General features: G+C 53.6%; 2 protein-coding genes across 6 annotated transcripts in view; one reads left to right on the top strand and one right to left on the bottom strand.

Moving 5' to 3' along the window:
* The first annotated feature begins 179 nt into the window (after window positions 1-179).
* On the top strand, window positions 180-1944 carry NEUROG2 (neurogenin 2). Its single transcript, XM_064653888.1, has one exon. The coding sequence runs from the start codon at window positions 522-524 to the stop codon at window positions 1218-1220; it is 699 nt and encodes a 232-aa protein (XP_064509958.1). The 5' UTR covers window positions 180-521; the 3' UTR covers window positions 1221-1944.
* Window positions 1945-1990: 46 nt separating this feature from the next.
* ALPK1 (alpha kinase 1) overlaps window positions 1991-10229 on the bottom strand; it is a 39265-nt gene continuing 31026 nt past the window's right edge. For 3 of the 5 annotated variants that reach the window (XR_010430371.1, XR_010430370.1, XR_010430372.1), the window contains 6 exons: window positions 9906-10059; window positions 9168-9330; window positions 8879-9065; window positions 8425-8632; window positions 6229-6329; window positions 1991-4990 (listed from right to left, as the gene is read on the bottom strand). Coding sequence is in view for 2 of the 5 variants with exons in the window: in XM_064653833.1 (XP_064509903.1) it covers window positions 8436-8632; window positions 8879-9065; window positions 9168-9330; window positions 9906-10059 (701 nt within the window). In the remaining 3 variants the exon portion in view is untranslated. The other 2 variants (XM_064653833.1, XM_064653834.1) reach the window with 2 other exon arrangements.

Genomic DNA, 10229 nt, shown 5'->3' with positions numbered 1-10229 from the left:
GCTCCCCCGCGCCGTCCCCCCCCATTCATTAATAAATTAGCGGCACGCTCCAGCCGAGCGCGAGGCGCCAATGGGGCCCCGACGGGAGGGGGGGACACGGGGGGGGAAACGGGCGGGGGGGCGGCGGCGGCGGCGGCGCCCCCGACAAGAGTCGCGGGCGGGGCGAGGTGGAGGGGAGGGGGGGACGGGGGGACCCCGGGGGTAGGTTTGATTGTTCCCCGCGGGGTATATAAGGGGTGTTAAGGAGGGTCGTGTGCCAGACACGCAGCCCCGACGGGCCCCGGGCGCCGCTCCCGCCGCCGCCCGCCCGCCCGGACCCGCCCGCCGCCCCCGGGGCGCGTGCCAGCGACGCGGCCCCCCCACACCGCGCCCCCCACCCCTCCCCTCTTCCCCGATCCCCCCGCGCTTTGGTCCCCCCGCGACCCCCGCCCCGCTCCGTCAAACCGGCGAACCGTCAAGCCGCCGGTGCTGCCGCCCGCCCGGCGCTTCCCCGGTGCTGCCCGGCGCGGCGCCCCGCAAGGATGCTGGTGAAGGCGGAGGTCCTGGCGCCGGCCGCCGAGGACGAGCTGCTGCTGCTGGGGCTGGGCTCGCCCGCCCCCTCGCCCTCGCTGCCGTACAGCGCCGAGGAGGAGGAGGAGGAGGAGGAGGAAGAGGAGGAGGAGGAGGAGCGGAGCGCCGCCCCGCCGGCGCGCCCCGTGGAGGCGGCGGGCGGCCGCGGGCTGCGGCGGGCGGAGGGGAAGCGGCGGCCGGGGCGGTCCCGGGGCGCCCCGCGGGCGGCGCGCACGGCGGAGACGGCGCAGCGCATCAAGCGGAGCCGGCGGCTCAAGGCCAACAACCGGGAGCGCAACCGGATGCACAACCTGAACGCGGCGCTGGACGCCCTGCGCGACGTGCTGCCCACCTTCCCCGAGGACGCCAAGCTCACCAAGATCGAGACGCTGCGCTTCGCCCACAACTACATCTGGGCGCTCACCGAGACCCTGCGGCTGGCCGGGGCGGCGCGGCTCGGCCCCGACGGGGCGGCGGGAGCGGGGGTCCCCGCCGAGGGCAGCCCGTCGCCCGCCTCCTCCTGGAGCGGCGGCGCCGCCAGCCCCGCGCCCTCCGCCTCCCCGTACGCCTGCACTTTATCGCCCGCCAGCCCCGCCGGCTCCGCCTCGGACCCCGAGCACTGGCCGGGCCGCTTCGCCCCGGCGCCGCCGCTGCCCCGCCGCTGCCTCTAGCCCGCCCCGGCGCTCCCCCCGGGGCGGTGGCGGCATCTGCCCCATTCCCAGGGCAGGGCGGGCTGTGGGAACGGCACCTGCCAAACCAAACTTTCCGTCTCTCTCTCTCTTTCTCTCTCTCTCTCTCTCTCTCTCTCTCCGATGTGCACTTTGTCCAGTTTTCCCAGATCTGTCACCGCGGGGCTTTTGTGTGTCCCTGTCCGTCCCCCCCCCTTTCCCCGCTCCCCCCTTTGCCATCTGTCCCTTATGATTTATAGGCGGGAGGGGGGGGGTTGGAAAGCGAGAAAAAAAAAAAAAAGTAAATTGTTTTGTTAGGGGTCCAGGTTAGAAGTCATTGTATAATTTGTAGGCTTTGTGAGGGCTGAATGCAAGCGTGGAAATTTAGGCTGAACTCTCTATCAAAAGGGAAAAAAAAATCGGGAGGGGGGGAATGGGGAAGGATCTCCTCATACATTATTTATTTCGACCTTTAGGGGACGAGGAACTCCCCCCTTCTTTCAGGAGATTAAAAATAAATCAACAGACTGAAAACCTCAACAGACACGGAACATTACAGCGATCAGCCACACACGTGTTCACATTTATTTATTATAAAGACAGATTTCATGGAAAATATGTATTTTTTTGTATAATTTACAGAGTTTATTCTAGTATGTATTTACAGCTGAAGAGCAAAGGGACCGTCCTTGTGATAAAATATAAATAAAAAGCTCTAATTTTCGTACCTCTGGGGCTGCTGCTTTTTCTGCTTTACGTGACAGCGACCGGGAATTACGGGATTGGGCCTGTCCTTGTCTCTGATGAAACCAGGGTCTGGTGGGAGCTGATGCCACTTACAGCAGGTCCACAGGCAACAGCTGCTTCAGGACCTGCAAAAAAACCCATTATATATGTATATATACATATATTTTTAAATATATATATATATATGAGTTCAGTGGAAGTTTACTGATCATTTACCTTTGCCTCTTGGTACAGAAGATGCTGACAGCAAACGTGGGATGAATGGATGGATGGATGGTTGGATGGATGGATGGATGAATAGATAAACAGTTATCACGCTTCTTCGGCCCGAAGGATTTCACCGAGAAGGCCACAGGAAATAAATGTTACTGATGAAAAAATGATTGGGCTGCAAAAGAGGAAGAATTCCCTTTCTCTGCCTCTCTGAGGGACGGATGAATCCCGAGGCACTTGCAATTCCTGGGGGTTCGGTTCAGTGTGCACAGCACAGGGCCAGGGATGTCACCATGGAGGGGGATGCTGGAGGCCGCCCAGGCCCTTCAATCATCGTGCCCGTGCGCCCGGGAGCACTTTGTGACTTCTGGGTACAAACACCTGGAAATCATTAAAAACCAGCAGAGGCGCCTGAATGTATTAATTAAATAAAATGCTCAGCGCGTGAATCCCGCCCGGTGCCCTCCGGATCAAAACCCGGCCCTCGGAGCGACATCCGCGAGGGGGGGGCAGAGGGGGAAGAGAAAAAAAAAAAGCCCAAAATGTGTGAAAAGAGAATTAGTGAAATTAGGTTAGGCCAATAAACCACGCAGGGGTCCCCCAGCCCCGCAGCCTCGGGCGAGCAGCGCTATCTAGCCTGATCTATTGTTTCCCCCCCTGGCAGGGGGGTTATTGTGTGATAAATAATTCCCTAAAAAAGAAAAAAAAAAAGAAAAAAAAAAGTGGGAGCATTTGCATAATCACCGCTTTGATGTGGCCAGCAAGATGAAGCTGTGTCCCCCCAAATCTGCCACGGGCCAGGAGGAACAAAACAAGAGGGAGCCTTTGACGGCGCTGGCGGTGTGTGGGGCAGCCCGTCGGGAGCGGGTTTTTCACTCTCACTCTCTTTTAACGACCCCTTTTAATGATTAAACTCCAGGAATGCCAAAAAGAAGCCGAGAGAGCCTCGCTCTCGCCCTCTCCGTCTTTTCTGGTCGGGTCTCATTGTCCTTCCCGGTTTCTCTCCCGCTTTTAAGAGGCGCTGGAGTAGGTGCCTTCAGCTCTTCAGAAGGCCAGGATGGATGGGATGCACTTCTCTCTCGGTGGTGGAGCCGTGCAGGAGCGGGAGGGACATCCCGGCTGGCTCAGCACTGGGATGCTCCCTCCAGCTGTCCTCGGGGAGGGACGCTGCTTCTTACCGGGTGCGTCATCCTGGAGGGATTTTCCTCCATCCCAGGTACAGACAGGAGCATCCCCATCCTGCTGGGGCTGTGGCGATGGGAACCGCCGTGGGAAAAAGCACACGTCGCGTCGGAGGACGGAGGGGGGCTTTGGAGAGGGGTTTGGGGTGGGAGTCCTGCCAGCCAAACCTCCCTGCAGAAGGCTGGGCTCAGCTGGAGATGCCCTTGGAAGAGACAGGCCCAAGGGGGGCAAGGCAGGGAGGGGGAGACAGGGCTGTGTTGGCAAAGGCTGAGCCAGAGAGGCTGGATTTGCCACCTAAGCCAGTCACCCTCATCCCAGTTTTTCATTTGAATGTGGCCGAAAGCATTTATTCCCCTCTTTCTTCCCTCTTAACTTCAGTTTATTCCTCTCTTTCCTTCTTTTTTTTTCTCGTATTTTCCTCTTTTCTCTCAGAACACTGGTTTTTGGAGGTGATGGCCGGTCCCCAGAGCCAATTACAGCCAACCTGGAAGCGGCCCAGGAGACTCAAGACAGAAACTCACCTCCTTGGATGACGAAACAAACCTGGGAGTGGTTTCCATGGCAGCCCCTTGCCCCCAGAACATGTGTTTATGATCCTTCTGTGTATTGTATTTTGGCATAAAAGCTCCTCCGCACTGTCAGGGCTGGAGGGGCAGCACGAAAGCCCCCGAGGGGGTTTTACAGCCCCTCCTTGGCATAAGAATAGCGCCGAGGAGCCAAAGCGGTCCCAGCCGCACCCCAAGGGCTGCCACGCTCGCTTTCATGTCAGGCATCAATCTCTCCACGTAGTGTCATCATTAAACACTGTTCCCAACACAGCCCTCAAGTGGCTGGCAGATCCCAAGCCCAGTTTTCCTAAAGCCTTATTCAGGTGCCTCAGGTTGGGCTTCACCCTTGTCCCGGATTATGTGTGGATTTGGCCCATGCAGCCCCAATTCCCGCTCCCCACGGGCAAAAAAATAATCTCAGTTATCTCTTATACAGTCAATCCTCTGGCAGAAACAAATCCCAGTGGGAATTTTGTTGCAACCTGGTGTAGGTTCTTGTCTTACTACAGGGCTAAGTCTTGTGTGTTATGGCCTAAGACACTCTTTTGCTCTGACAACGTAAGGATATCTATCAGGATATTAGGATATCAGGATATTAGGATATCAGGATATCCTGCCTTCTGCCTACGATGCTGCAACAGCTGTGCAGGTCCAGCAAAATGCTGGCATCCTGCTCATCCCCGTGACCTCTTGTACAGGACTCAGATCAAGGAGAGGTAGAACCCTTGTGGTGCTCAGATTTAAAATAAAACCTTTAGAAATTGCTCGGAGAGAAAAGAAATCCTCAGAGGGTCACTTTGCAGCGGCCGGGAGGGAATAGGGACGGTGCTGGGGCGGCTGTGACACGCAGCCACCCCCTTCCCCTTGCCTCCCCCTCCTCCTCCTTTTATTAAAAAGCAGAGAGCCCGGCCCAAAGCTGACGGCATATTTACCTTCATGAGTTTTAAAAAAAGTTAATTACCGCTCGGAGCAAGTTGGTCGGGCTGTCCTGAGCTGTCTTTTATTAGTAGTCGCCTTCATTAATTTCCCTCGCTGGATTTGCTGCTAATAGCCTGCCTGGTCCTGGGCAGCACAAAGCAGCATCTGTGCCATTGAGCAGAAAAGCGGGAGTCAGGCAAAGGGGGGCACTGGGGGGGGGGGCGACGCCGTTTGCAAATCAACCTCTATTAACGTGATGTCCTGCTCGGAGGGGACGGCAGCCCCGGTAGCCGGCACGGCAGTTTGGGCTTCGCTCGGCTGTTACCGAGAGAGGAAAGGCACCTGCTGCCTGCCGGGGGGGGGACCCTGCCCTCATCCTGTGCCCCTGGGTGCTGGCTGTGCCACCCAGCCACCCCCTGGATGCGGGGGGGAAGAGGGGTGTTGGACCTGCCTCTGTGGGATCTGCGCTCCCCCTCGGTGCTGTGGGTGCTCCGGTCCTCTGAGCAGCATCCATCAATTAGCAAATTATTATTAATAACTTGTTATCTTTGGATGAAAGATACGCTCTGCCTCAAAAACAGCTTGGCAGAGAAGTTTGGGATTAGGGAATGGGATTAAGTTCTGTTTGGAGGGGCACAGTGGGCAGGCTGGGGGGGCTGGAGGCATCACCGACTCACACGAGCTGGGGCAGCGGGAGGCTGCAGAGGCCAACAGCCCCATCTGCTCCCGCTCTGCCAAGGGACAGGGGAGATGATTTCATCCAAGTGGAAAAAAGGAGGGTGGCCTGTGTCGCTCCCAGGAGAGGGGTGAGAGCTGCACGCTGCTGCCAGTTTCCCTGCAGGGCCAGGGAGGGCACCCGGGTGCCGGTGCAGGGACTTCCCTCGGGGCAGCAGGTGACAGCAGCAGTTATCAAGTCGTTGGTTTTTTTTTGCTTTGCTGCAAATATTCCCGCTCTGGTTAGCGGGAAGGAGATGCCGAGGAGGCTGGTGCTGCCGTGTCTTTCCAAGCAGAAGAGAATCGGGCAGCGCGGGCTGCGGTTCTGCGCTCGCTGGCGTGAGGCTTTGCCCTCAGCCCCCATGAATAGCTGTGTCTGGTGAAGGAGTGGCGCCTAAATCCAGCAGCTGGGCCCCAGGGGCAGCTGATGCCGGGTTTATGGCAGCAGGGACGTGCTGCCTCGCGTGCAGGGGCTGCCTCACAGCTGGAGGGGTCACCTCGCGCCCGCTCCCCGCCGGCCGTAATGGCCTGGGATGCTGAGACTCACAGGGAGGCAAGCCTGGCTCAGCACTGTATTGTTGGGATAACTGAGGGCCTCCCTTTCCTCTGTGTCTTTTCTAAGAGAAATCCCCCAAAGTGCTCCTTAGAGTCCACTAGTTACTGGCAAAGGAGTGAGAAGATCATTCTACCTGAGGTTTGCGGCCTCCGGTTGTTCCCTCGGTATCAAACGTACTGAACTTTCATGCCTGAGCACACAGCCAGCCAGACTCTCTGCCTTTCACATGGACACCTGCAGAAAGGCAAGTGGGAAAAAACCTTTAGGCAAATCCCTTCCCCTGAAGGACAGGAAAGCGTGTGCCCACCTTGTTAAGAGCAGGACAGTTCTGTGCCTGACTTACTGCAGCACTTACACAGGGCGTAAACTCAAGTCCAAGAGTTTAGCTGAGAGGAGGAAATGTTCCATGTTTCCTCAAACTTGATGTCCCTACAGTTAATATTTCCCTGTCCCAGCATGGCACAGTTCCACTCATATTGTAGAGACTGGCCCTCAGTGGTCATACCAAGCACTTAGGTTGGAATCTGGAGTGTGTTATAATTCATCGAGCCCAAAAAACACCTTGGTAGCAAGTTACTTAATACAAACCATTCAATTTCTAACTAAAATTTCTAATTAAAAAAAAAAAAAAAAAGACATATTCCCTAAGTCTCAAATTAGTTCAAATTACTTTATTCTGAAACCAGAGAAAATAACAAAGCAGCAATTTTTTTTGGTCAGTAGCTCTAAGATGAAACTTCCAGCCAAAATATTAAATTCTCCATCATCAGAGTCAACTATTTATTTCCCCCAGTGTTCCCATATTTATACCAGAAATATGAAACAACAATTTAAGCTCTGTGTGTTTGGGGCCACGCGTGTGTCCAAGTTCTTCAGGCAATGAGGTTTTGGGGCACATTAATCCACGATTTCCAGTATCCAAGCCCCGGGTGAAGACAGAGTGCCTGATACCTCTGAAATTGTGCCCAAGCCTGTAAAGAGTGAGACAAGTAGAATAGGATTCCAGGGAACTGGACAGGCTGATCCTCAATATACCTGTGAATAGCCATAACTTTGGCTGAGGTGGCAAAAAGTCTCCTAAAACCGACACGAGAAATCAGCTGCTAAAAGCAAACGCTAGGAAGAAAGCAAGGCATGAAAATTCCAAGCGGACGGATTTATTCGGGAGCACATCTAAACAAATTTCCTTTTTCTCCCTTTGACCAGGGAGAAGCTGGAAAAGGCACGGTTTGTCAGGGGTCCCGCGGCTGCGTGCGCTGTTGGAGCAGACCCGGCGGGGCCGGCTGCTGGCAGCGTATTAGGACACTTTGTTCCGCAGAGATTGTCCGGGAGGTTTTGTTTCGGGGGTTTAATTGTCTCTATAGAGCAGGGAAAGCCTCTGCAGAGACGCTTTAACACAGCATCCCCGCCGCCCATTAATTCCCGGGATCTTGCTAACTAGCTTTGTTCGCCCCTCGGAGCCGGGCGCTCGCCGGCCGGAGCGCGGAGCTATGTTTGTCACTTGGTTAAAGCCGGCATTTCCCCACTGCCGCCGACAAGGCCGGCCTTTATTGGCTGCGCAACAAGATAACGGGCTTAATCTTCCCGGTAACACGTGAGTTTTCATGTATCACTTTAATCTGCGAGACACTGGGGCCGAGTGTACCGTCACATGCCGATTTCACTGCTCTGTGAGCCAGCGCCTGCCCGGCTCAATGATGGATTGTTCGCCGGCTCTGAACAACAGGCAAGATGGTGAATGCCCCGGGGTGACAGACAGTGTGCAATGGGAACGGCCACAAATCTGACGGCCCCGGTTCAAGTTCACCTGACAAAGCTGGAGCAGTCTGCGAGCAGCGCCCGAGAAAGGATTATTCACACTGGCATTATATTTTTGAATGCATTTTTTTCTCCCCGTGCAGCTGCGCAGCTCCCCAAGACTGAAGGTTTATGCACCATAATAAAGAGATTTAATTTTGTTGGTTTTTTTTTTCCTTCTCGTGCTTCTCCCTCTTTACACCTAGTTCTAATCGGTTGGCGCAGGGCTAGGGCATCCTTCCAAACAACTCAGCACAAACATCACCTAGAAAACAATAGCACTGCTAAAACACTGGGACAAAAACCTAAAAAAATCTCTGCTGGCTGCAGAAACAAAAGGGGGTAGTTTTGTTAAAGCCAAGTCTGTCGGGGACCCATCTTTTTTTGTGGAAGTTTGAGGGAGGGGGGCAGCAGAATATCAGGGTTTTGGGGAGGGGGAAGAAGAGAGTGGGAAATGAAGGCAGCTTTTTGCTGCTCCCTGCTCCTAAAGATGTGTGTGTCAAAACAGTGTCCAGCCCTTGGTGTGACTGACCTGTGAGAGTCCTATGCCAGCAGCTCCACCGAGGGCCTTGTCAAAGACAGGCTGCGACAGATCTCGTTGCACTCCACGTGCTGGTCATTAAAGAAGTAATAAATTCCTCTCTTCCCAAAGTTGGAGCGGGAGACATCTCTGCTATTCAGAGAATGAATCTGGGGGTCTGTGAGGTAGATGAGGCCCTTCCCGTTCCCTGTCACCCAGCCTGTGGAGGAAATGATACATTTTGGTGTCAAACATCACAGGCTTTGTGTTGTTGTACTCAGGACTCTCTGCTTGGTGCAGCCCAAGCTCTGTCAGCGTCACCTCAGTGATTCCCAGTTTCCACCCGTGTCAGCAAAAGCTGAACCCTAAGAGGCACTTCCTGAATATTTAAGGAAATGAATATCCCAAAGATACCTGGGGGCTAAAGGTTGAGCCTGAAAGGCATGAGGTGCACTGTAATACACACCCTGCAGGTCCACGACGACATCTGTTCCCCTGGAGAACTCGTAGCAGAAGTGGCCGTAAGCCAGACCGTACTCCGTGGCTTTGTACTCATTCTTTACTACCTTGGTGTTGTTGGACAGCTTCACAAACTCCCCGAGGATGTAGGGCTCCACACTCACACACCCTTTTATAGTTCTGTCTTCCAGTATCTGAAACGAGACAGTCTCACTGCTGGTGGTTTAAAATCAAAACTGGCTCAAGGCACGCTTCCCACACCAGTTCCTTGGAAATGCTTAGAAAACAGTCCTTACCAGGAGTACTGCAGATGGGATATAAAAGATTTGGGTAGGGATCTTTTGCTCATACAGCCTCTTGTTGAACTCTGTCACGTAGTACTGGGCGGTCATTTGTCGCTCCACGTCGCTGAAGTGATGGAGGAGCCCTTTTTCTTCCTTATATTCCTTCCCAACATACCTAAACAGAGGGAGAAGTGCTGGGAGAAGTGTCAATTCTGTATGTCGTGATACAGAACATCAGTGCAAAGCTGACCTTGGCTGTTCAGAAGCAAATCCTGCTATGGGTGATACCTTTAAAATGGCCATTAAATTTGGGTGGTTTTTTTTTTCTTTTGTATCTCATACAGGTGAAAAATTATCAATCACATGTTGGGATGGGGGTTTCATAACACTGGAAAGTTTAAACTCAACTGTTCTTGACTCTGAAGGGAAAGCCAACTCAGAGGTATTGATATACTGTTCTCAACCCATAATAATTTACAGGCTACTTCTAATAATGATGCTTCTAGCTAATCATAGGAGTTTACTCTGCAATCAGCTGTTAGAAGACAACAGTGAAGTAGCTTTTCCTTCCCAGAAATTAAAAAGTAGGGTTACATGGACTGATGGGAAAGGTTGCCAAAATGCCCAAGACATTTGGGAGGCCCATAAAACACTCTTGCTGCAGAAAATCTCACCAGAGAGTTTTTATTCGTATTTACACAGAAGCAGCATTGATAAACATATTGTTTTGGAAATCTGTTTGGCCCATACCTTCCCAGGATTTCTTCTTGGTGCAGGAAGTGTATCCAGAAGGCACTTCTCTGCTTGCCTTCCTTTGCCACATTCAGGTAGTCCCCGATGAACACGGCGGTCTCTTGGCCCGTCCACAGGCCGGATTTCTTGGAGTATTTTAAAAGAAGAGCAGCTACAAAAAGAAAATACCACAGGATCTTTATTGGTTCTGGAATCTAAACAGGCAACCAGACTCAAGTAATGGGGTGGAAGACAACAAAAAATTAAATCCTAATAAATGCTGACTAAAATATCGTGTTAAAAGGCCCCCCCTGAGGGGGCACCTGTTGCTGTGTGGGAACT

This window comes from Pseudopipra pipra, chromosome 4 (genome assembly GCF_036250125.1).
Source record: "Pseudopipra pipra isolate bDixPip1 chromosome 4, bDixPip1.hap1, whole genome shotgun sequence".
NCBI classification, from domain to species: Eukaryota; Metazoa; Chordata; class Aves; order Passeriformes; family Pipridae; genus Pseudopipra; species Pseudopipra pipra.
The sequence above is the reverse complement of the archived record's forward strand: the minus strand, read 5'-3'. Positions and strand labels throughout refer to the sequence as shown.